Genomic DNA, 26,423 nt, shown 5'->3' with positions numbered 1-26,423 from the left:
CGACTGAGTGGAAGACACAGACAGTTAACAAAGGAAAGGATTTTCAAACATTTAGATGAAAGAACCCAATTAATGTTCCAAATCTTTATTTTCTGTAAAGGAACCAACCTCCCTACTACCCTCCCTACTACCCTCCCTACTACCCTCCCTACTATCCTCCCTACTAACCTCCCTACTACCCTCCCTACTACCCTCCCTATACTACCCTCCCTACTACCCTCCCTACTATCCTCCCTACTACCCTCCCTACTACCCTCCCTACTACCCTCCCTATACTACCCTCCCTACTACCCTCCCTACTACCCTCCCTACTACCCTCCCTACTATCCTCCCTACTACCCTCCCTACTACCCTCCCTACTACCCTCCCTACTATCCTCCCTACTACCCTCCCTACTACCCTCCCTACTAACCTCCCTACTACCCTCCCTACTAACCTCCCTACTACCCTCCCTACTAACCTCCCTACTACCCTCCCTACTACCCTCCCTACTAACCTCCCTACTAACCTCCCTATACTAACCTCCCTACTACCCTCCCTACTACCCTCCCTACTACCCTCCCTACTATCCTCCCTACTACCCTCCCTACTACCATCCCTACTATCCTCCCTACTACCCTCCCTACTACCCTCCCTACTAACCTCCCTACTACCCTCCCTACTAACCTCCCTACTAACCTCCCTATACTAATCTCCCTACTACCCTCCCTACTACCCTCCCTACTACCCTCCCTACTAACCTCCCTATACTAACCTCCCTACTACCCTCCCTACTACCCTCCCTACGACCCTCCCTACTACCCTCCCTACTAACCTCCCTATACCAACCTCCCTACTACCCTCCCTACTACCCTCCCTACTACCCTCCCTACTATCCTCCCTACTACCCTCCCTACTAACCTCCCTATACCAACCTCCCTACTACCCTCCCTACTACCCTCCCTACTATCCTCCCTACTAACCTCCCTATACTAACCTCCCTACTACCCTCCCTACTACCCTCCCTACTAACCTCCCTATACTAACCTCCCTATACTAACCTCCCTACTAACCTCCCTATACTAATCTCCCTACTACCCTCCCTACTACCCTCCCTACTACCCTCCCTACTACCCTCCCTACAAACCTCCCTACTACCCTCCCTACTATCCTCCCTACTACCCTCCCTACTAACCTCCCTATACTAACCTCCCTACTACCCTCCCTACTACCCTCCCTACTACCCTCCCTACTATCCTCCCTACTACCCTCCCTACTAACCTCCCTATACCAACCTCCCTACTACCCTCCCTACTACCCTCCCTACTATCCTCCCTACTAACCTCCCTATACTAACCTCCCTACTACCCTCCCTACTACCCTCCCTACTAACCTCCCTATACTAACCTCCCTATACTAACCTCCCTATACTAACCTCCCTACTACCCTCCCTACTACCCTCCCTACTACCCTCCCTACTAACCTCCCTACTACCCTCCCTACTAACCTCCCTATACTAACCTCCCTACTACCCTCCCTACTAACCTTCCTATACTAACCTCCCTATACTAACCTCCCTATACTAACCTCCCTACTACCCTCCCTACTACCCTCCCTACTACCCTCCCTACTAACCTCCCTACTACCCTCCCTACTAACCTCCCTATACTAACCTCCCTACTACCCTCCCTACTACCCTCCCTACTAACCTCCCTATACTACCCTCCCTACTACCCTCCCTACTAACCTCCCTACTACCCTCCCTACTAACCTCCCTACTACCCTCCCTACTAATCTCCCTACTAACCTCCCTACTACCCTCCCTACTAACCTCCCTACTACCCTCCCTACTACCCTCCCTACTATCCTCCCTACTAACCTCCCTATACTAACCTCCCTACTACCCTCCCTACTACCCTCCCTACTAACCTCCCTACTAACCTCCCTACTACCCTCCCTACTACCCTCCCTACTATCCTCCCTACTAACCTCCCTATACTAACCTCCCTACTACCCTCCCTACTACCCTCCCTACTATCCTCCCTACTAACCTCCCTATACTAACCTCCCTACTACCCTCCCTACTACCCTCCCTACTAACCTCCCTACTATCCTCCCTACTATCCTCCCTACTAACCTCCCTACTACCCTCCCTACTACCCTCCCTACTAACCTCCCTACTATCCTCCCTACTATCCTCCCTACTAACCTCCATATACTAACCTCCCTACTACCCTCCCTACTACCCTCCCTACTAACCTCCCTATACTACCCTCCCTACTACCCTCCCTACTACCCTCCCTACTAACCTCCCTACTATCCTCCCTACTATCCTCCCTACTAACCTCCCTACTACCCTCCCTACTACCCTCCCTACTATCCTCCCTACTAACCTCCCTATACTAACCTCCCTACTACCCTCCCTACTACCCTCCCTACTAACCTCCCTACTATCCTCCCTACTATCCTCCCTACTAACCTCCCTATACTAACCTCCCTACTACCCTCCCTACTACCCTCCCTACTAACCTCCCTATACTACCCTCCCTACTACCCAGTGTACTCACCGGTCTGCATTTCTAAGAAATAAGAAAGCAGAAAGACATAATTACAAATGAGTACATTCTAATTATAGCTTTTATATGCATTTTCACCTAATAGTCTCATGATTTCAGGTGCAGAAGAATGAAGACATTTACAAGTAAGTATTTTTATATTTTGATTTGAAAGCACAAGTAGTTGAGTTTTGGAATGTATTTGTAAAATAGAGAAATCCCCTCCAATAATACTCAAATATACAGATCGTGTTAAAATACTACCATGCATTTGAACCCAGGTCTGCTGGCACGTTTCTTTTGTAGTATTTAGTAGGCTATTTATAGGATATTATGGGAAAAAATACTTTCAAATAGTTCCAATAGAAGTAGTTGATTTGGGCCACATTATTTGAAAATACTTAAATACACAGAAAATCAGTATTTAAATAAAACACCATCAAAAACACATGTATTTGAACCCAGGTCTGATGACTACAGAGGTAAACTCTAAAAACGTCACTCTATGGTGAGTTCATTCTCTATAACAGTGGCCTTTACCTGTGGAATAACTACGTATTCTCTCAGTTGTCACACTGATGTGATGACAGTGGAGTAGTTTGGAGAAGATACACCAGAGGGAGAGGTAGAAGGAGGTCACAAGGGGAGCGCAAGAGGGAGGTCACAGGGGGAGAGGGAGAGGTAGAAGGAGGTCACAAGGGGAGCGCAAGAGGGAGGTCACAGGGGGAGAGGGAGAGGTAGAAGGAGGTCACAAGGGGAGCGCAAGAGGGAGGTCACAGGGGGAGAGGGAGAGGTAGAAGGAGGTCACAAGGGGAGCGCAAGAGGGAGGTCACAGGGGGAGAGGGAGAGGTAGAAGGAGGTCACAAGAAGAGCGCAAGAGGGAGGTCACAGGGGGAGAGGGAGAGGTAGAAGGAGTTCACAAGGGGAGAGAAAGAGGGAGGTCACAGGGGGAGAGGTAGAAGGAGGTCACAAGGGGAGAGAAAGAGGGAGGTCACAGGGGCAGAGGGAGAGGTAGAAGGAGGTCACAAGGGGAGAGAAAGAGGGAGGCCACAGGGGCAGAGGGAGAGGTAGAAGGAGGTCACAAGGGGAGAGAAAGAGGGAGGTCACAGGGGCAGAGGGAGAGGTAGAAGGAGGTCACAAGGGGAGAGAAAGAGGGAGGTCACAGGGGCAGAGGGAGAGGTAGAAGGAGATCACAAGGGGAGAGAAAGAGGGAGGTCACAGGGGGAGAGGGAGAGGTAGAAGGAGGTCACAAGGGGAGCGCAAGAGGGAGGTCACAGGGGGAGAGGGAGAGGTAGAAGGAGGTCACAAGGGGAGCGCAAGAGGGAGGTCACAGGGGGAGAGGGAGAGGTAGAAGGAGGTCACAAGGGGAGCGCAAGAGGGAGGTCACAGGGGGAGAGGGAGAGGTAGAAGGAGGTCACAAGGGGAGCGCAAGAGGGAGGTCACAGGGGGAGAGGGAGAGGTAGAAGGAGGTCACAAGAAGAGCGCAAGAGGGAGGTCACAGGGGGAGAGGGAGAGGTAGAAGGAGTTCACAAGGGGAGAGAAAGAGGGAGGTCACAGGGGGAGAGGTAGAAGGAGGTCACAAGGGGAGAGAAAGAGGGAGGTCACAGGGGCAGAGGGAGAGGTAGAAGGAGGTCACAAGGGGAGAGAAAGAGGGAGGCCACAGGGGCAGAGGGAGAGGTAGAAGGAGGTCACAAGGGGAGAGAAAGAGGGAGGTCACAGGGGCAGAGGGAGAGGTAGAAGGAGGTCACAAGGGGAGAGAAAGAGGGAGGTCACAGGGGCAGAGGGAGAGGTAGAAGGAGATCACAAGGGGAGAGAAAGAGGGAGGTCACAGGGGCAGAGGGAGAGAAAGAGGGAGGTCACAGGGGGAGAGGGAGAGGTAGAATGAGGTCACAAGGGGAGAGAAAGAGAGAGGCCACAGGGGCAGAGGGAGAGGTAGAAGGAGGTCACAAGGGGAGAGAAAGAGGGAGGTCACAGGGGCAGAGGGAGAGGTAGAAGGAGGTCACAAGGGGAGAGAAAGAGAGAGGCCACAGGGGCAGAGGTAGAAGGAGGTCACAAGGGGAGAGAGAGAGGGAGGTCACAGGGAGAGGTAGAAGGAGGCCACAAGGGGAGAGAAAGACAGAGGCCACAGGGGCAGAGGGAGAGGTAGAAGGAGGTCACAAGGGGATAGAAAGAGGGAGGTCACAGGGGCAGAGGGAGAGGTAGAAGGAGGTCACAAGGGAAGAGAAAGAGAGAGGCCACAGGGGCAGAGGGAGAGGTAGTAGGAGGTCACAAGGGAGAGAAAGAGGGAGGGTCACAGGGGGAGAGGGGGAGGTAGAAGGAGGTCACAAGGGGAGAGAAAGAGAGAGGCCACAGGGGCAGAGGGAGAGGTAGAAGGAGGTCACAAGGGGAGAGAAAGAGGGAGGTCACAGGGGCAGAGGGAGAGGTAGAAGGAGGTCACAAGGGGAGAGAAAGAGGGAGGTGACAGGGGCAGAGGGAGAGGTAGAAGGAGGTCACAAGGGGAGAGAAAGAGGGAGGTGACAGGGGCAGAGGGAGAGGAAAGGAAGAGGGAGATCACAGGGGGAGAGGGAAAGGTAGAAAGAGGCCATAGGGAGAGGGAGAGGAAGAGGGAGATCACAGGGGGAGAGGGAGAGGGAGAGGGACAGGAAGAGGGATGGTAACAGGGGAGAGGGATAGGTAGAAGAGTCCACAGGGAGAGGGATAGGGAGAGGAAGAGGGAGGTCAAAGGAGGAAGGAAGAGGTAGAAGGAGATCACAAGAGGAGAAGGAGGGGTAGAAGGAGGACACAGGGGGAGAGGGAAAGGTAGGAAGGCACATGGGGAGAGGGAGAGGAAGATCACAGGGGGAGAGGGAAAGGAGGAGGGAGATCACAGGGGGAGAGGGAAAGGTAGAAGGAGGTCACAGGGGGAGAGGAGAGGAAGAGGGAGGTCACAGGGGGAGAGGGAAAGGTAGAAAGAGGTCACGGGGAGAGGAGAGGGAGAGGAGAGGAAGAGGGAGGTCACAGGGGGAGAGTGAGAGGGAGAGTGAGAGGGAGAGTGAGAGGGAGAGTGAGAGGGAGAGGGAGAGGGAGAGGGAGAGGGAGAGGGAGAGGGAGAGGGAGAGGGAGAGGGAGAGGGAGAGGAGGTCACAAGGGGAGAGAAAGAGGGAGGTCACAGGGGCAGAGGGAGAGGTAGAGGAGGTCACAAGGGGAGAGAAAGAGGGAGGTCACAGGGGCAGAGGGAGAGGTAAGGAAGAGGGAGATCACAGGGGGAGAGGGAAAGGTAGAAAGAGGCCATAGGGAGAGGGAGAGGAAGAGGGAGATCACAGGGGGAGAGGGAGAGGGAGAGAGGGACAGGAAGAGGGAGGTCACAGGGGGAGAGGGATAGGTAGAAAGAGTCCACAGGGAGAGGGATAGGGACAGGAAGAGGGAGGTCAAAAGGAGGAAGGAAGAGGTAGAAGGAGATCACAAGAGGAGAAGGAGGGGTAGAAGGAGGACACAGGGGAGAGGGAAAGGTAGGAAGGCACATGGGGAGAGGGAGAGGAAGATCACAGGGGGAGAGGGAAAGGAGGAGGGAGATCACAGGGGGAGAGGGAAAGGTAGAAAGAGGTCACAGGGAGAGGGAGAGGGAGAGGAGAGGAAGTGGGAGGTCACAGGGGAGAGTGAGAGTGAGAGTGAGAGTGAGAGTGAGAGTGAGAGGGAGAGGGAGAGGGAGAGGGAGAGGGAGGAGAGGAGAGGAGAGGGAGGTCACAGGGGAGAGGAGAGGAAGAGGGAGGTCACAGGGGAGAGGAGAGGGAGAGGGAGAGGGAGAGGGAGAGGGAGAGGGAGAGGGAGAGGGAGAGGGAGAGGGAGAGGGAGAGGGAGAGGGAGGTCACAAGGGGAGAGAAAGAGGGGACGGTCACAGGGGCAGAGGGATGAGGTAGAAGGAGGTCACAAGGGGAGAGAAAGAGGGAGGTCACAGGGGCAGAGGGAGAGAGAGGAAGAGGGAGGTCACAGGAGGAGAGAGAGAGGGCGAGGGAGAGGGTGAGGGAGAGGGAGAGGGAGAGGGAGAGGGAGAGGGAGAGGGAGAGGGAGAGGGAGAGGGAGAGGGAGAGGGAGAGGGAGGTCACAAGGGGAGAGAAAGAGGGAGTTCACAGGGGCAGAGGAGAGGTAGAAGGAGGGTCACAAGGGGAGAGAAAGAGGGAGGTCACAGGGGCAGAGGGAGAGGTAGAAGGAGGTCACAAGGGGAGAGAAAGAGGGAGGTGACAGGGGCAGAGGGAGAGGAAAGGAAGAGGGAGATCACAGGGGAGAGGGAAAGGTAGAAAGAGGCCATAGGGAGAGGGGAGAGGGAAGAGGGAGATCACAGGGGGAGAGGGAGAGGGACAGGGAAGAGGGAGGTCACAGGGGGAGAGGGATAGGTAGAAAGAGTCCACAGGGAGAGGGATAGGGAGAGGAAGAGGGAGGTCAAAAGGAGGAAGGAAGAGGTTAGAAGGAGATCACAAGAGGAGAAGGAGGGGTAGAAGGAGGACACAGGGGAGAGGGAAAGGTAGGAAGGCACATGGGGAGAGGGAGAGGAAGATCACAGGGGGAGAGGGAAAGGAGGAGGGAGATCACAGGGGGAGAGGGAAAGGTAGAAGGAGGTCACAGGGGGAGAGGGAGAGGAAGAGGGAGGTCACAGGGGGAGAGGGAAAGGTAGAAAGAGGTCACAGGGAGAGGGAGAGGGAGAGGAGAGGAAGTGGGAGGTCACAGGGGGAGAGTGAGAGTGAGAGTGAGAGTGAGAGGGAGAGGGAGAGGAGAGGGAGAGGGAGAGGGAGAGGGAGAGGGAGAGGAGAGGGAGGGAGAGGGAGAGGGAGAGGGAGAGGGAGAGGGAGAGGGAGAGGGATATCACAAGGGGAGAGAAAGAGGGAGGTCACAGGGGCAGAGAGGAGAGGTAGAAGGAGGTCACAAGGGGAGAGAAAGAGGGAGGTCACAGGGGCAGAGGGAGAGTTAGTTGGAGGTCACAAGGGGAGAGAAAGAGGGAGGTGACAGGGGCAGAGGGAGAGGAGAGGAAGAGGGAGGTCACAGGGGGAGAGAGAGAGGGAGAGGGAGAGGGTGAGGGAGAGGGTGAGGGAGAGGGAGAGGGAGAGGGAGAGGGAGAGGGAGAGGGAGAGGGAGAGGGAGAGGGAGAGGGAGAGGGAGGGAGGTCACAAGGGGAGAGAAAGAGGGAGGTCACAGGGGCAGAGGGAGAGGTAGAAGGAGGTCACAAGGGGGAGAGAAAGAGGGAGGTGACAGGGCAGAGGGAGAGGAAAGGAAGAGGGAGATCACAGGGGGAGAGGGAAAGGTAGAAAGAGGCCATAGGGAGAGGGAGAGGAAGAGGGAGATCACAGGGGGAGAGGGAGAGGGACAGGAAGAGGGAGGTCACAGGGGGAGAGGGATAGGTAGAAAGAGTCCACAGGGAGAGGGAGAGGGAGAGGAAGAGGGAGGTCAAAAGGAGGAAGGAAGAGGTAGAAGGAGATCACAAGAGGAGAAGGAGGGGTAGAAGGAGGACACAGGGGGAGAGGGAAAGGTAGGAAGGCACATGGGGAGAGGGAGAGGAAGATCACAGGGGGAGAGGGAAAGGAGGAGGGAGATCACAGGGGGAGAGGGAAAGGTAGAAGGAGGTCACAGGGGGAGAGGGAGAGGAAGAGGGAGGTCACAGGGGGAGAGGGAAAGGTTAGAAAGAGGTCATGGGGAGAGGGAGAGGGAGAGGAGAGGAAGTGGGAGGTCACAGGGGGAGAGTGAGAGGGAGAGTGAGAGGGAGAGGGAGAGGGAGAGGGAGAGGGAGAGGGAGAGGGAGAGGGAGAGGGAGAGGGAGAGGGAGAGGAGAGGGAGAGGGAGAGGGAGAGGGAGAGGGAGGTCACAGGGGGAGAGGAGAGGAAGAGGGAGGTCACAGGGGAGAGGGAGAGGAGAGGAAGAGGGAGGTCACAGGGGGAGAGGAGAGGAAGAGGGAGGTCACAGGGGAGAGGAGCGGAAGAGGGAGGTCACAGGGGGAGAAAGAGAGGAAGAGGGAGGTCACAGGGGGAGAGGAGAGGAAGGTCAAAAGGGGGGAGGAAGAGGTTAGAAGGGCACAGGGGGAGAGGGAGAGGAGGAAGAGGAAGAGGGATGTCACGGGGGAGAGGGAGAGAAAGAGGGATGTCAAAAGGGGGGAGGGAGAGGAAGAGGGAAGTCACGGGGGAGAGGGAAAGGAAGTGGGGGAGAGGAAGGTCAAAGGGGGGGTGGGAGAGGAGAGGAAGGTCACAGGAGAAGGAGAGGAGAGGCAGAGGGAGGTCACAGGGGGAGAGTCAGAGGGAGGTCACAGGGGGAGAGGAAGATCCCTAGTGTTCCAGGGGGAGAGGTAGGAGGGCACAGGGGGAGAGGGAGAGGAGAGGAAGAGGGACGTCACGGGGGAGAGGGAAAGGAAGAGGGGAGAGGAAGGTCAAGGGGGGGGGAGGAGAGCAAGGTCACAGGAGGAGGAGAGGCAGAGGGAGGTCACAGGGGGAGAGGCAGAAGGAGGTCACAGGGGGAGAGGAAGATCCCTAGTGTTCCAGCAGGTTATGATGGGTTCAGGTCTTGACCCAGAACGACCCCCCAGGGACAAGACTCTCCTGAGAGCCTCTCAGACATGACCAGGGGCAGAGCAGAGGAGCGAGGAGCTGTGTGTGTGTGTGTGTAGGTGTGTAGTAGGTGTGTGTGTAGGTGTGTGTGTGTGTGTGTGTGTGTGTGTGTGTGTGTGTGTGTGTGTGTGTGTGTGTGTGTGTGTGTGTGTGTGTGTGTGTGTGTGTGTGTGTGTGTGTGTGTGTGTGTGTGTGTGTGTGTGTTTGGTGACAGTCAGTCATATGTTGTTATGTGGAAAACAAACCTTCAGTACTATTATCTGGCAGAAGACTGAGACCTGAGGGTAACAATTAAAATCAGGAAAAATATTCGGCACATATCTATCTATCTAAAATATACATATCTCTGTATCCATAGCTGTTATCTTGTTTTTGGGCATAGCATAACAATAGATGATGTTTTGGGTTTTCATACATTAAATGTGCAACCCATATTCTACTACAGCAGTGGTCACCAACCTTTTCTCAAGAGTCCAGACGACTTTCACAGTCAAAAAGCAAGCCGAGATCTACCGCTCAGAGCTGTTTTAAACCTGAGTTAAAAAATGTAACATTAACTTAATAAAAACAGTTCTGTAGGAATGAGGCTTGTGAAGTAGGCATAATACATTATCACAGAATATTGGCTATATGCCTGGCCTGACAATGTTGTTCTTCTCAGAGCATATTTTATTTCAAAACTCGAGCTTTGGTAACAAAACAGATCAGTTGGTGCAGCACGTGCGAGGCAGGGCTGAGCATAAACTGAAATAAATTGCTTTTTTATTTTACTGGACTGATGGTACCTGCATCTCATGGGCATGGTGCTTTCAAGACAACTGGGAACTCGGAAGAAGAAGAAAAAGTACAATTATGATGTCAGGTGATCTTCAGGTCGGAACTCTAGAAAGTTGCCTGAGTTTCAGACTTGGAATTCCGAGTTGGATGACCGTTCAAAACGATTTGAGTTCTCAGTTGTCTTGAACCCACTGAAGTCGGAACTCGGAGATGTCCGAGTTCCCAGTTGTTTTGAACATGGCATTAGTCTCAGTGGACGGAGGGAGAGAGCAGTCCGTCTCTCATGGTCCCTGCTCTCTCCTCCTTTCCTAAGGTGAGACTTGCCAGACAGAGGGTCCTCCTCTCATGGTCCCTGCTCTCTCCTCCTTTCCTAAGGTGAGACTGGCCAGACAGAGGGTCCGCCTCTCATGGTCCCTGCTCTCTCCTCCTTTCCTAAGGTGAGACTGGCCAGACAGAGGGTCCGCCTCTCATGGTCCCTGCTCTCTCCTCCTTTCCTAAGGTGAGACTGGCCAGACAGAGGGTCCGCCTCTCATGGTTCCTGCTCTCTCCTCCTTTCCTAAGGTGAGACTGGCCAGAGGGGACACCGTCTTCCACCTGATGGCGAAACTCGAGATGCACTGCATCCGCCTCATGCACAAATTCATGTTCTTCCTGACCAGAAAAAGTTAAATATTCCTCGATATTAAAATAGAGACGACGAGGGCTACCAATACGCAGGGCTACCGATACACTTGGCAACTATTTTATGATAGTTGAATTAAAATAGTGTTGATAGTTCTGAATAAAAACTTAAACATGAACTCACTCATGTAGGCTAGTATAAAACTTTGATGGAAGTTGTAGGCACGGTGATTTGATGCTATCCAACAGGCCAGCACAGTAAAAGCACTCGATTTAGCCACAGATATTATAGTCTGCCGATATTTGTCTTTTCAGACAAATGAAAAGGTTCAAAATGGGAACACACTGCCTATCCGGTGCACAGGGCTTCTGAATCAAACGCACCTACCGGCTACCGGCTAACGCAAGCCTTTATCTGCACAAAATGTAGAAAACCCCTGGGTGGCTGTTCCTGTTCAGCTTTCACCCATGTTACACTGTTGCCTTGCCAACAGCAACTGGGCAGTCATTCTGCTCTCTTCTTCCCATGTCACCTTCTCTCTCTAGCTAGTTTATTACCCCCCCCCCCCCCCCCCCCCCCCCATTTCAATTTAAGGGTCTTTACTGGCATGGGAAACATTGAAATAGATAATAAACAAAAGTGAAAATAATCAATAAAAATGAACAGTAAACATTACACTCACAAAAGTTGCAAAAGATTAAATACATTTCAAATGTCATATTATGTATTTATACAGTGTTGTAACGTAGTGCAAATAGTTCAAGTACAAAAGGGAAAATAAATACACATATAAATCCAGGTTGTATTTACAATGGTGTTTGTTCTTCACTGGTTGCCCTTTTCTTGTGACAACAGGTCACAAATCCTGCGGCTGTGATGGCACACTGTGGTATTTCACCCAATAGATATGGGAGTTGATCAAAATTGGATTTTGTTTTCACAAATTCTTTGTGGGTCTGTGTAATCCCAGAGAAATATGTGCCTCTCCATCCTGGAGGTCAAAGGTCAAAGATTTACTGAGTGTGTGACCATACAGGTCATGACCCCCAGTGTGTCTGTGTTGTTTGGGGACTGTGGACACAGACAGACAGACAAACAGAATGTCCTGCTGAAATAACATTACCCCAGTTCCTTCAGAAAATGCTCCCACACACTTCAAGTCTCTCACACACGGCTATGTCTTCAATGGTTCAACGGTTCAAAGGTAGCCCCATCCAGCTTCTAACACCAATGTAGCAAATTTGGGAGGGGGGGGGGGGTAACTCAAGTTTTACATGCACAGCCAGTGCAATAGGATTGTACCCCGGGCCCACCAGAGGGCATCGTAGGTCAGTGTACTGGAGATGTAGAGATCCCTTCTTCTCACTGATTCAGGAGATAGAGAAGGACTGACTGCTGAGGGGAGGGTGCACCGTGGGTTTGTGTTGTTTTTGCATGGAGCCTCTATAGTACGTAAACATTACACCAATGAAAGACACATGACAATACATCAAGTGGCCTGGGCAAAATTCTTGTTGTGATCAGGACAAACAGCAAAGTTAACCATTAACAACGTAACAGCTTCGTCAAGGATCTGTGTTTTTGAGGTTGTGGATATTGGAGGGGCTAGCTAGGGCACTGGATCCCAACCTTTTTGCGGTTACTGTACATTTTGCTCTGCCCAGAGTACCCTGGAAGTACCCGCTCATATGCATTTTACCAGTAAGCCTATGATCTCATGCATCTTCTCAAGTACCCCCTGTGAATAGGCCAAGTACCCCCAGGGGTCCTAGTACTCCCTGGTTGAGAAACACTGTGCCTAGAGGACAATGGGATCATTGTGGCAAGAGAGAGAGAGAACGGAACTCTCCGGAGGAAAATGATATCACCTAACCACAGGGGGCGTTAATAACACAATGAAAACAGACCTGGTTTGAGAGGAGAGTTGAAGAGTTACATGCCCATCATGAGTGAAACATGACATGCAGTGAGTTATCATACGAGCTTAATACGCGGTCATAAGGTCTCATGAGGCGTTAACGTATGTTAGACAATTAAGATGTTCATGAATCATAGGCCAACATTCAAAGGTTTTCATCATTGTCAAACACAATTGGTAATTTCCTTCTTCAAAAAAATTGAGAATCAAGATAGTATCTTCACCCTCTTCCTCCTCTCCCTTACTCACCACTGGACAAATTCCCCTCCTCTCCCTTACTCACCACTGAACTAACTCCCTCCTCTCCCTTACTCACCACTGGACAAACTCCCCTCCTCTCCCTTACTCACCACTGAACTAACTCCCTCCTCTCCCTTACTCACCACTGAACTAACTCCCTCCTCTCCCTTACTCACCACTGAACTAACTCCCTCCTCTCCCTTACTCACCACTGAACTAACTCCCTCCTCTCCCTTACTCACCACTGAACTAACTCCCTCCTCTCCCTTACTCACCACTGAACTAACTCCCTCCTCTCCCTTACTCACCACTGAACTAACTCCCTCCTCTCCCTTACCCACCACTGAACTAACTCCCTCCTCTCCCTCCCCACCACTGGACAAACTCCCCTCCTCTCCCTTACTCACCACTGAACTAACTCTCTCCTCTCCCTTACTCACCACTGAACTAACTCCCTCCTCTCCCTTACTCACCACTGAACTAACTCTCTCCTCTCCCTAACCCACCACTGAACTAACTCCCTCCTCTCCCTCCCCACCACTGGACAAACTCCCCTCCTCTCCCTTACTCACCACTGAACTAACTCTCTCCTCTCCCTTACTCACCACTGAACTAACTCTCTCCTCTCCCTTACTCACCACTGAACTAACTCCCTCCTCTCCCTTACTCACCACTGAACTAACTCCCTCCTCTCCCTTACTCACCACTGAACTAACTCCCTCCTCTCCATTACTCACCACTGAACTAACTCCCTCCTCTCCCTTACCCACCACTGAACTAACTCCCTCCTCTCCCTCCCCACCACTGGACAAACTCCCCTCCTCTCCCTTACTCACCACTGAACTAACTCCCTCCTCTCCCTTACTCACCACTGAACTAACTCCGTCCTCTCCCTTACTCACCACTGAACTAACTCCCTCCTCTCCCTTACCCACCACTGAACTAACTCTCTCCTCTCCCTTACCCACCACTGGACAAACTCCTCTCTCTCTCTCTCTCTCTGTCTCTCCCTCTCTCACCTCTCTCTCTTTTTCTCCCTCTCTCTATCTCCCTCTCTCACCTCTCTCTTTTTCTCCCTCTCTCTCTCTCCCTCTCTCACCTCTCTCTCTCTCTCTCTCTCTCTCTCTCAATTCAATTCAATTCAAGGGCTTTATTGGCATGGGAAACATGTGTTAACATTGCCAAAGCAAGTGAGGTAGATAATATATAAAGTGAAATAAACAATAAAAATTAACAGTAAACATTACACATACAGAAATTTCAAAACAACAAAGACATTACAAATGTCATATTATATATATACAGTGTTTTTAACAATGTACAAATGGTAAAGGACACAATATAAAAATAAATAAGCATAAATATGGGTCGTATTTACAATGGTGTGTGTTCTTCACTGGTTGCCCTTTTCTCGTGGCAACAGGTCACAAATCTTGCTGCTGTGATGGCACACTGTGGAATTTCACCCAGTAGGATGAAATGGGAGTTTATCAAAATTGGATTTGTTTTTGAATTCTTTGTGGATCTGTGTAATCTGAGGGAAATATGTCTCTCTAATATGGTCATACATTGGGCAGGAGGTTAGGAAGTGCAGCTCAGTTTCCACCTCATTTTGTGGGCAGTGAGCACATAGCCTGTCTTCTCTTGAGAGCCATGTCTGCCTACGGCGGTCTTTCTCAATAGCAAGGCTATGCTCACTGAGTCTGTACATAGTCAAAGCTTTCCTTAATTTTGGGTCAGTCACAGTGGTCAGGTATTCTGCCGCTGTGTACTCTCTGTGTAGGGCCAAATAGCATTCTAGTTTGCTCTGTTTTTTTGTTAATTCTTTCCAATGTGTCAAGTAATTATCTTTTTGTTTTCTCATGATTTGGTTGGGTCTAATTGTGCTGCTGTCCTGGGGCTCTGTAGGGTGTGTTTGTGTTTGTGAACAGAGCCCCAGGACCAGCTTGCTTAGGGGACTCTTCTCCAGGTTCATCTCTCTGTAGGTGATGGCTTTGTTGTGGAAGGTTTGGGAATTGCTTCCTTTTAAGTGGTTATAGAATTTAACGGCTCTTTTCTGGATTTTGATAATTAGTGGGTATCGGCCTAATTCTGCTCTGCTCTCTCTCTCTCTCTAGCCCCCTCTCTCTCTCTCTAGCCCTCTCTCTCTTTCTAGCCCTCTCTCTCTCTAGCCCTCTCTCTCTCTCTCTAGCCCTCTCTCTCTCTAGCCCTCTCTCTCTCTAGCCCTCTCCCTCTCTAGCCCTCTCTCTCTCTAGCCCTCTCTCTCTCTCTCTCCCTCTCAATTCAATTCAATTCAATTCAAGGGCTTTATTGGCATGGGAAACATGTGTTAACATTGCCAAAGCAAGTGAGGTAGATAATATATAAAGTGAAATAAACAATAAACATTTACAGTAAACATTAAACATACAGAAGTTTCAAAACAACAAAGACATTACAAATGTCATATTATATATATATACAGTGTTTTAACAATGTACAAATGGTAAAGGACACAAGATAAAATAAATAAGCATGAATATGGTTGTATTTACAATGGTGTGTGTTCTTCACTGGGTGCCCTTTTCTCGTGGCAACAGGTCACAAATCTTGCTGCTGTGATGGCACACTGTGGAATTTCACCCAGTAGATATGGGAGTTTTTCAAAATTGGATTTGTTTTCGAATTCTTTGTGGATCTGTGTAATCTGAGGGAAATATGTGTATCTAATATGGTCATACATTTGGCAGGAGGCTAAGAAGTGCAGCTCAATTTCCACCTCATTTTGTGGGCAATGTGCACATAGCCTGTCTTCTCTTCAGAGCCATTTCTGCCTATGGCGGCCTTTCTCAATAGCAAGGCTATGCTCACTGAGTCTGTACATAGTCAAGAACTTTCTTAATTTAGGGTCAGTCACGGTGGTCAGGTATTCTGCCACTGTGTCTACCTTACGAAGCTTCTCTCTATGCCGAGACCTTAAAACTGAGGTATAGTCCTCATTCTGATCTGGGTGCTTTGTTTGGGGTTTTGTGTTGTACACTAAGTATATTTTTGCAGAATTCTGCATGCAGAGTCTCAATTGGGTGTTTGTCCCATTTTGTGATTTCTTGTTTGGTGAGTGGAACCCAGGCCTCACAACCATAGACGGCAATGGGTACAGTAACTGGTTGAAGTATTTTTAGCCAGATCCTAATTGGAATGTTGAGTTTTATTTTCCTTCTGACGGCATAGAAGGCCCTTCTTGCCTTGTCTCTGAGATCGTTCACAGCCCTGTGGAAGTTACCAGTGGTGTCGATGTTTAGGACGAGTTAGGTGTAATTTTCTGTGTGCTCTAGGGCAACAGTGTCTAGATAGAATTTGTATTTATTGTCTTGGCTACTGGACATTTTTTGGAACAGCATTATTTTTTGTCTTACTGAGATTCATTGCCAGATAGCTCATGCATTATCTCAACAGGTCTTGTTATATATCTGATGTTGTTGTCCTTTCTAGCATGGCCATCTCCTGAGTTCCATATCTCCCCCTCCTTCTTCTTCCATGTCTTTAAGGACTGACGGCAGCCATCTTTACTCTGTCAGAGCCGTTCAGAGACAAGGCCCGGGGTGCTCTCTAATTCCTTGTTCACTGTCACGTTTGCTCCCGTTCTTCTCTCCCCCTGGCGCTTGAGGGCGCCAGATTGCCTTGCATCGCGCACTCCTGCTATCCATCACGCACACCTACTTTCCCTCGTCACGCGCATCAGCGTTATTGGACTCACTTGGACTCACTAATCAAATGATTATTTCCTCCCCTATATTTGTCAGTTCCTCAGCTCTGTTCCCCGCTGCTGCATTGAGTGTTTTCCGCCTTTGTTTTCTGACGCTGTTCCTGTCTCGGTTTATGTCCGTTATTTATAAAACGTTACTCCCCGTACCTGCTTCGTCTCTCCAGCGTCAATCCATGTGACAGTTCACACTGCGGCATTAACGCTCAAATCCGTTTTGGAATAATGACTGTGCAAACATCAAGTTACAAGTGACCAAATCGCATTTGTGTGTGTGTGTGTGTGTGTGCAGACAGCAGTCATGGCTACCCTAGTTGTCATAGTTATGATAGTGTGTGCGCAGTGGTGTAGGCTGATTGGTGGTGGTGCTCATGCTTTCTGTCACTCAGAAGGTGACAATGCCTGCCTGGGACTTTTCCCAGTTTCTTTGAATGTTCAACATCATCGTGTAAGAACAATTGTAAAGCCTCAAAGGATAAGATGATACAACTTTCAAAATGAGTCCTTTTTGGCTAGCCACAGCAGTCAACTTTCTAGTACATTCACTCATTTGTTTGTAAACAATTAACAAGCTAGTTAGCTAGTACTACGTCATGTTCTGGTCAAACTGTCAGCAGTTTAGCTAGCTAGCAACAAGATACGCCAAATAACAGTCTAAAAACCACTTGAGGTCAAATAAATCCGATTTGACAGTTCAGACACAAGTTGCATGGCCAGGAATCAGATTTGTATCCCGACTTCAAATCACATATGAAGGTGTAGCTTGAAATATCGGATTCCATGTGGCTTTTGGCTGTTCAGACTGCAGGAAAAAGTGCAGATTTGAATAGGATATGCAAAGAAATAGGATTTGAGTCACTTCAAATGGCCAATGTGAACAAGGCTTTAGGACACAGAGCTTATAGTGGATGGATAGGGTGATAGGGGAGAGAAAGAGAATGACGAAGGGAGAGACAGAGACTGACAGATGAGATAAAGGGATGCAGGCAGATACATAAAGGGGTTGTGGGAACACAGCAGGTTGTGGGAACACAGCGTCTCCTGAGAGAGTGATGAGGGAGAAGGAAGAGAAAAAACACAGTGGAAACACGTTAACGAGTATCAGTCTGGACACCTGGACCTTGTAAGATATACTTGGAGGAAGCTTAATCAAGCTAGCCGGATTGATTATTTTCTGGTATCTTTTTCTATGGTGCTAAAATTGGAAAAAAATATTGATTGAATCAGACCATCAACTTATATCCCTTCAGATAACAGACTTTACACGAGGATGGGATATTGGAAATGTGACCAGGGTTAATTGACAGACAGTACTTAACAGAAATGAAGGAATTCATAACAGATTTTTTATAGGCCACCCAATTTAGTTTTTATCATTCCCCCCCACCCCACCCCACCCAAAAAATTGTTTCGGTCAGTGGAGAAATTACTTACAACAGAAACAGAAAAATGTTTCAGTACATATCAATGATGTTGATGAATGTACTACAGTAGCACTGAATAATCTAGGTGCAGAACAAAATGAGTTTGAGGAACTTATTCAGGAAGCACCAGGTTTCATTTATCAAAAAAAAAAAAAAGCATATTAAATGGAGAACGACAAAAAATGTATAAAGTTTTTCCTAAACCTTCAACATAGAAACACGACCAGAAATAACCTACAGAAAATAGTTACAAACGATGGAGAAATCCTTATTCTCATTTTGAACGAAAAAATGTAAACAAACTCACTTAACGATGAGTTTTTCGATGAGTCCTTCTCCCAAAAATTCATGTTAAACTCTGTGAAACCCCAAAAATATTGTAATAGCGTTATTACACAGGACAAACATTTGGCAATTGGTTCCTTTTAGACGGGGAAAAAAAAACCTGGCCTAGATATATCAAACTTTTAATGAACTACTGATAGATCCACTACTATCAGACACACAAAAAGAAGATTGATCTCTTTCCTACTGAAGCAGGAGCCAGGAAGCAATTTTTATTTTATTTTATTTTATTTATTTTATTTTACCTTTATTTAACCAGGTAGTTGAGAACAAGTTCTCATTTACAATTGCGACCAGGCCAAGATAAAGCAAAGCAGTTCGACAGATACAACGACACAGAGTTACACATGGAGTAAAACAAACATACAGTCAATAATACAGTATAAACAAGTCTATATACAATGTGAGCAAATGAGGTGAGAAGGGAGGTAAAGACAAAAAAGGCCATGGTGGCAAAGTAAATACAATATAGCAAGTAAAACACGGGAATGGTAGTTTTGCAACGGAAGAATGTGCAAAGTAGAAATAAAAATAATGGGGTGCAAAGGAGCAAAATAAATAAATCAATTAAATACAGTTGGGAGAGAGGTAGTTGTTTGGGCTAAATTATAGGTGGGCTATGTACAGGTGCAGTAATCTGTGAGCTGCTCTGACAGTTGGTGCTTAAAGCTAGTGAGGGAGATAAGTGTTTCCAGTTTCAGATATTTTTGTAGATTGTTCCAGTCTTTGGCAGCAGAGAACTGGAAGGAGAGGCGGCCAAAGAAAGAATTGGTTTTGGGGGTGACTAGAGAGATATACCTGCTGGAGCGTGTGCTACAGGTGGGAGATGTTATGGTGACCAGCGAGCTGAGATAAGGGGGGACTTTACCTAGCAGGGTCTTGTAGATGACATGGAGCCAGTGGGTTTGGCGATGAGTATGAAGCGAGGGCCAGCCAACGGGAGCGTACAGGTCGCAATAGTGGGTAGTATATGGGGCTTTGGTGACAAAACGGATTGCACTGTGATAGACTGCATCCAATTTGTTGAGTAGGGTATTGGAGGCTATTTTGTAAATGACATCGCCAAAGTCGAGGATTGGTAGGATGGTCAGTTTTACAAGGGTATATACAAAGACCCAGTGTATATATATATTTTTTAGGCCTATCACCATTGAACGTTGCAACGCCAAAGCATTGGCAAAGTGTATTGCTCATAGAATTAAAAAGGTCCTACCGGACATTATTCATCTCGATCAGACGGGATTCTTAAAAGGAATACACACTACATGACCAAAAGTATGTGGACATCTGCTTGTCGGACATCTCATTCCAAAATCACGGGCATTAATATGGAGTTGGTCCCCTCTTTGCTGCTAAAAACAGCCTACACTCTTCTGGGAAGGCTTTCCACTAGACGCCACTGGGATTTGCTTCCATTCAGCCACAAGAGCATTAGTGAGGCTGATCTCGACAAACCAATTCTGTATGGACCTCGCTTTGTGCACGGAGGCATTGTCATGCTGAAAAAGGAAAGGGCCATCCCCAAACTGTTGCCACAAAGTTGTAAGCACATAAATGTCTAGAATGTCATTGTATGCTGTAGCGTTAAGACTTCCCTTCACTGGAACTAAGGTGCCTAGCCCAAACCATGAAAAACAGCCCCAAACTTTAATCCTCCTCCACCAAACATTACAGTTGGTTGATGCAGAGTCAATATTTGCAGTGTTGACCCTTCTTTTTCAAGACCTCTGCAATCCGCCCTGGCATGCTGTCAGTTTAACTTCTGGGCCACATCCTGACTGATGGCAGCCCATCTTGCATAATCAATGCTTGGAGTTTGTCAGAATTTGTGGATTTTTGTTTGTCCACCCGCTTCTTGAGGATTGACCACAAGTTCTCAATGGGATTAAGGTCTGGGGAGTTTCCTGGCCATGGACACAAAATATCGATGTTTTGTTCCCCGAGCCACTTAGTTATCACTTTTGGCTTATCGCAAGGTGCTCCATCATGCTGGAAAAGGCATTGTTCGTCACCAAACTGTTCCTGGATGGTTGGGAGAAGTTGCTCTCGGAGGATGTGTTGGTATCATTCTTTATTCATGGCTGTGTTCTTAGGCAAAATTGTGAGTGAGCCCACTCCCTTCGCTGAGATGCAACCCAACACATGAATGGTCTCAGGATGCTTTACTGTTGGCATGACACAGGACTGATGGTAGCGCTCACCTTGTCTTCTCCGGACAAGCTTTTTTCTGGGTGCCTCAAACAATCGGAAAGGGGAAAATGACTTTACCCCAGTCCTCAGCAGTCCAATCCCTGTACCTTTTGCAGAATATCCGTCTGTCCCTGATGTTTTTCCTGGAGAAAAGTGGCTTCTTTGCTGCCCTTCTTGACACCAGGCCATCCTCCAAAAGTCTTTGCCTCACTGTACGTGCAGATGCACTCACACCTGTCTGTTAAATTGGATATTAGCTAGGTTGAATTTGGTTATTTAAATCACCTTTTTCACATGCTTTTTAAAAGAGAGGTTGGAATCAAGTATGATGTCAAGGTACTTAAAATCAGATACCACCTGGAGCTTCTCCCTGAACACATAGACATCTGGCTCAGTAGCATCTGTTGCCCTCTTTGTGAAGAACATGCTAACATTTTTTTCCACATTGAGATGCAAATACGAGTCACTGAGCCACTTTGTAACCTGGACCATTAACAGTAGTGAGTTTGTGTGCAGCTTGTTGTTTGCTCTTTGCATGCACATATATCACTGTATCATCTGCATACATTTGAACTTCAGATCCAAGTACAGATAAAAGGCAGATCATTAATGTACAAGCTGAACAGGAGGGGCCCCAGTATTAACCCTTGGGGCACGCCCACATCATAGCTAAGAGTGGGCGACAGTTCATTGCTCACTCTGACACACTGAGTTCTGCCTTCAAGGTATGATTTCATCCATCTCAAGGCATCGGGGGGAAAAGTTCAACTTGAACAATTTTGTGATGAGAATCTCATGGTTAACAGTATCAAAAGCCTTCCTTAGGTCCAGAAACACAGCCCCAACAACACCCCCTTTGTCCATCTTGGACTTCACATTTTCCAGAAGAAAAAAGATGGCTGTTTCTGTGGAGTGTTTCACTCTGAAGCCAAACTGCATGGAGTGTAATGTGAAGGGGCTGTTGTTGAGGTGGGCAATCAGTTGTTCTGCTACACACTTTTCAACAACCTTTGACACCACAGGTAGTATACTAATGGGCCTGTAGTTACTCACGTCAACAGGGTCGCCCGATTTAAAGATGGCCGTTATTATGGCCGATTTCCATACCCTTCCATATTCTGGAGTATATGCAAATTGCCATCATACAAACTGAGGCAGCAGAATTTGTGAAAATGAATATTTGCATCATTCTCAAAACTTTTGGCCACGACTGTAGGCTGTAGAGATGAGGTAGACATTAAAAATGCATGTTAAACACTATTATTGCACACAGAGTGAGTCCACGCAACTTACTATGTGACCTAAGCTCATTTTTACTCCTGCACTTGCCATAACAAATGGGTTGAATACTCAAAACAATTCAGCTTTTCATTTTTAATTCATATGTACACATTTTCAGAAACATAGTTCCATTTTGACATTATTGGGTATTGTGTGTCGGCCAGTGTCACAAAATCTCAATTGAATCTATTTTAAAATCAGAAAATGAAAAAGTCAAGGGGTGTGAATACTTTCTGAAGGCACTGTATGTATTCATGGCTCTACTGACTCCAGGAGGATCATGTGAAAATATTTTTCCTCCTTTTTATCTAAAATAGAAAACCAGACAAAGTTCAATATAAAGGCAATACATCTCTCAATATAAGCCAATATACCAAAAATATATCGAAATCCAAACTGCTTTTCCAGCAGGTTACTTACTAAGAGAGGCACATCCAATATCCAAAAAGGGGTCTCTTTGCCATTATACAGATTAAAACCAACCATTTCCGGTGGATTGACAATGGAATCCTGTTTAAAGTATCCTCCTTTCTAAATGAAGCCATACAGAGTTGGTTATAATTACAATTTCATCCTCCAGAAGAAGCAGAACAAATATTACAGATATTATATTAATAATAATAATAGCTCAACTCCAACACACTGATAGAGGAAAGCCACACTTTCTTGGATGGATAAGGAAGGTATGTTTATGTCTTACAGAACAAGCAAAAAAGGTGCATGGAGATGCATGCTCAATACAAAAAGTATAACCAACTCAATGCAGCTCTGCCACAAAAATCGAAGAGGCAATTACTCAAAAGAGAAAGGAATGAGTTTGTTTGTCTGACTCCAATCAAAACCCTGCGTGGCTTAAAATGACTAGTGTAAAAAGGTTGAGAGGTTTGATAACTATAAGGCATAAAAGTCAAGATAGTTGAGAACAGATTTTTTGATGTCTCAGTACCATGGGATCATGTTTATGAACTGATATACAAAACAACATTTGACGCATCAATCCGTTCTTTTCTATTTAAATTATTATATTCAGTGCATTCGGAAAGTGTTCAGACCCCTTGACTAATTCCACAGTGACGTTACAGCCTTATTCTAAAATGATTTTTATTTTTTAAATCCCCTCCAATCTACACAAATACCCCATAATGATAAAGCAAAAATTGAAATATTACATTTACTGTACATATGTATTCAGACCCTTTACTCATTACTTTGTTGAAGCACCTTTGGCAGTGATTACAGCCTCGAGTCTTCTTGGGTTTGACGCTACAAGCTTGGCACAGCTGTATTTTTGGTGAGTTTCTCCCATTCTTTTCTGCAGATCCTCTCAAACTCTGTCAGGTTGGATGGGGTGCGTCGCTGCACAGCTATTTTCAGGTCTCTCCAGAGATGTTCGATCAGGTTCAAGTCCGGGCTTGGATATGTGCTTAGTGTTATTGTCATGTTGGAAGGTGAACCTTCACCCCAGTCTGAGGTTCTGAGTGCTCTGGAGCAGGTTTTCATCAAGGATCTCTTCGCAATTTGCACCGTTCATCTTTCCCTTGATCCTAACTAGTCTCCCACTCCCTGCCGCTGAAAAACATCCCCACAGCATGATGCTGCCACCACACTGCTTCTCCGTAGGGATGGTGCCAGGTTTCCTTCAGACATGACGCTTGTCATTCAGGCCATAGAGTTCAATCTTGGTTTCATCAGACCAGAGAATCTTGTTTCTCATGGTCTGAGTTCTTGTAGGTACCTTTTGGCAAACTCCAAGCAGGCTGTCATATGCCTTTTACTGACAAGTGTCTTCTGTCTGGATACTCTATCATAAAGGCCTGACTAGTGGAGTGCTGCAGATATGATTGTCCTTCTGGAAGGTTCTCCCACCTCCACAGAGGAACTCTGGAGATCTAAGAGTGACTAGGCTTCAGGCTAGACTAGGCTAACTGTTTCCTTCCTTTGTGTGTGTGTGTGTCTTCACAGCTAAAGCCTGAACAGAAACAATAATGTCAATACAAGATCTCTGAAGACCAAAACAGCACGACATCAAACAAGTTCAAAACAAACAAACATGACGAAGCATAAAAACAGTGTACACTCCTTTTTATGCTTACCATAACAACCTGGACATTCACTCATACACAAACAGCTGTATTTGAGCAACTTCCAAAAACACTACCGCCCATCTGTCTTTAAAGCTTGTTTCTTGAAATGGAAACTAACAAAATATCATATTATCCAGCTCCAAGGACCAGTCTCCGAAAGAGGTGAGATTTTTTGTACAGTTGTATTCCTCCAGGAGATGTCGCTGGTGCCACGGTGGAGATGGTTTGTTGTATTCCTCCAGGAGATGTTGGTGGTGCCACGGTGGAGATGGTTTGTTGTATTCCTCCAGGAGATGTTGGTGGTGCCACGGTGGAGATGGTTTGTTGTATTCCTCCAGGAGATGTTGGTGGTGCCACAGTGGAGATGGTTTGATGTATTCCTCCAGGAGGTGTTGGTGGTGCCACGGTGGAGATGGTTTGTTGTATTCCTCCAGGAGATGTTGATGGTGCCACGGTGGAGATGGTTTGTTGTATTCCTCTAAGTTCAAGAGTCTAGGAGATGTTGGTGGTTCTATTAGCCAGGCCAGTGAAGAGAAAAGGATCCGCATCACTGTTTGGAACTGCTAGGGACCTATGGAGGGACAGATGAAGACACACTTCACATTGGAGGGTCATTGTAGGTCACATTCCAGTACCTACAAGTCTTGTGAGGATGGGAGGCCCCCCAGAACCTTGCTAAAACAGTAGTAAAATGGATTGTAGCACTCTCACATGTGTAGAATAAAGATGATTGTACAGATCCGTTCTCAGGAGGAAACCCTGGCATTGGACATCCAGAAAAAAGGCTGCCTTCCAACCCCCTCTCACCCAGCGTCAAGCTCCCTTCACTGGGATTATTACAGCTGCCATCCCCCCTGGAGCTCCGGGGAACCAGCTGGGGGCTGGGAAAGGGGCCTGGGAGATGCTTCATGCCCAGGTATGGAGCCCCAGACCAGGCAGGGAGAGCTGCCATGCCCTCCCCTGGCTGAGCCCCTTTGGATAGGGCAGGGATGGGGTTAGGGATGGCGGCTGTGGGGTAGGTTGGGTTAGGAATGGAGGTTTGGGGGTAAGAAGGTCTTGGGATTAGAGATGCTTCAGGGTAAGGCACAAATCATTTGGGGGCCTGGGTAGAGAAGCTGATTCTACAGTCATTGGAAAGAATGGGAGTGGGTCTGGGTCCATTGGACTGAGTTGGGGCAGGTATGGGACCGTGTGACCTGTTTTGGGCAGGTGTAAGGCCACTGATATTTGAAGGCCTTTTTTCAAACATACAGTTGCCTGAGGGTGTGTGTGTGAGTGTTTGAGTTCTGGATGCGTTATTGGACGGTATGTGTGTGGTGTGTTTGGGGTGTGTGTGACGGAGTCCATTTACTGGCTTTGCTGGAAAACACTGTGGTATCTGCCAAGGTTGCCATTGTGTACTTTGCCGTGGCTGTTGCCAAGACTGCCTTGGGTCCTGATATGAAGGACCCGGACAGGGCTGCCCTGAGAACTGCCTTTTTGCATCTCCAGTCCCAGAGTGGTATAACTCCAGGCTGGGCTGCATGGTTTGGTCAAAGGCCTCAGGGAGAATATTGTAGAAGTTTGGGAGAGGAACAGGGCTGTGGTTATTAAGGATAATATTTTGGATGGAGGGTATCCAGGATTCCGGTTGGTTGTTAATATGGGATGGTTGTGGGACCGTTCGGTTGCCATGGAGATAGCCGCCACTTCCTTGAGTCCGTTGCCCTGCAAACGTGTGAGCAGCCTTGGGTAGTATGTTTGTGTTTACAACGCTGCGTGGCTCTCTAACAATCCCAGGACTACACTCCACCCCGTGCTCCATGCCACTAACAACTCCATTACCCAGCAGCCTCTGCTCTTCATAGCTGTTGAGTTTAGAGGTCATGTGTGGACCACCCATCTGCCATCGGTTCTCACTGTGTGAGCCGTTCCCGCCATTGAAGCCCTTGTTGCCTGGCAATAAGGAACTCTGGGAGTGAGGGAACACGCCCAGTGTGTTCGGATTGGCAGTGTTGTGAGCAGGGAGTCTGTTTATTGGCTCAGTGGCCTGTCTCAAGCTGCCTATCACACATCCACCATCATTCTCCCTCATCAGAGCCTCCTCCACATACGAGAACACATCATTGGCTAAGATATCATCCATCTTCCCCGTCACATCCTGCTGTTCCATGTTGATCCTGAAGAGGGTGCTCTCCCACTCCCTCAGCTCTGTCTCCTTCAACCTCAGCCCCTCCAGGCCCTCCGCCCCCATCTTCCCCAGGATCTCCCCCAGAGAGTCCATCATGGTTTGGGCTGTGGGGTCTACCAAGCTGGGCCTATGGGGAACCTGGAGCTCCCCGGGGACACTCAGCAGAGTGTGGCTGTCCAGGAAGGCTCTCTCCAGGCCTGGGTCCTGGTCCTGGGGGAAGGCTAGGTTTAAGTCCGGGGAAAGGTCCTGGAGGTCCAGGCTAGGGTCCTGGGGCTGAGTGTAGACAGAGCGGTCTTGACAGAGTAGGGACCCCAGGAGAGAGGTAGAGTCCAGGTGCTTGTCCTCAGGGCTGGAGCCTGGGGGAGTGAGGCCTGGGGGGATGGGTGGTCCTGGAGGCATAACGGCAGTATCCAGAGAGGAACAGGACTCATACAGCAGAGCCTCCCCAGTGGCAAAGTTGAAGGGAAGCTCTATTCTCCGCTGACGCAGGTGCTCCTCGCCCTCCTGGTTCCTGTAGATGGGTGACAAAGGTC

The 26,423-nt window shown here is 48.4% G+C and overlaps 1 protein-coding gene across 3 annotated transcripts in view; it reads right to left on the bottom strand.

Annotated features, from left to right (window-relative positions):
- Positions 1 to 21,714: 21,714 nt before the first annotated feature.
- Positions 21,715 to 26,423, bottom strand: part of LOC109868195 (uncharacterized) — a 38,846-nt gene continuing 34,137 nt past the window's right edge. For 2 of the 3 annotated variants that reach the window (XM_031802958.1, XM_031802959.1), the window contains one exon: positions 21,715 to 26,401. In XM_031802958.1, the coding sequence (XP_031658818.1) occupies positions 24,811 to 26,401 (1,591 nt within the window). In that variant the 3' untranslated portion in view covers positions 21,715 to 24,810. The remainder of the gene's footprint in view (positions 26,402 to 26,423) is intronic. The other variant, XR_004205006.1, reaches the window with a different exon arrangement.

This window comes from Oncorhynchus kisutch, linkage group LG23 (genome assembly GCF_002021735.2).
Source record: "Oncorhynchus kisutch isolate 150728-3 linkage group LG23, Okis_V2, whole genome shotgun sequence".
Lineage (NCBI taxonomy): Eukaryota > Metazoa > Chordata > Actinopteri > Salmoniformes > Salmonidae > Oncorhynchus > Oncorhynchus kisutch.
Note: the sequence above shows the minus strand (reverse complement) of the source record. Positions and strands in the feature narration are given on the sequence as shown.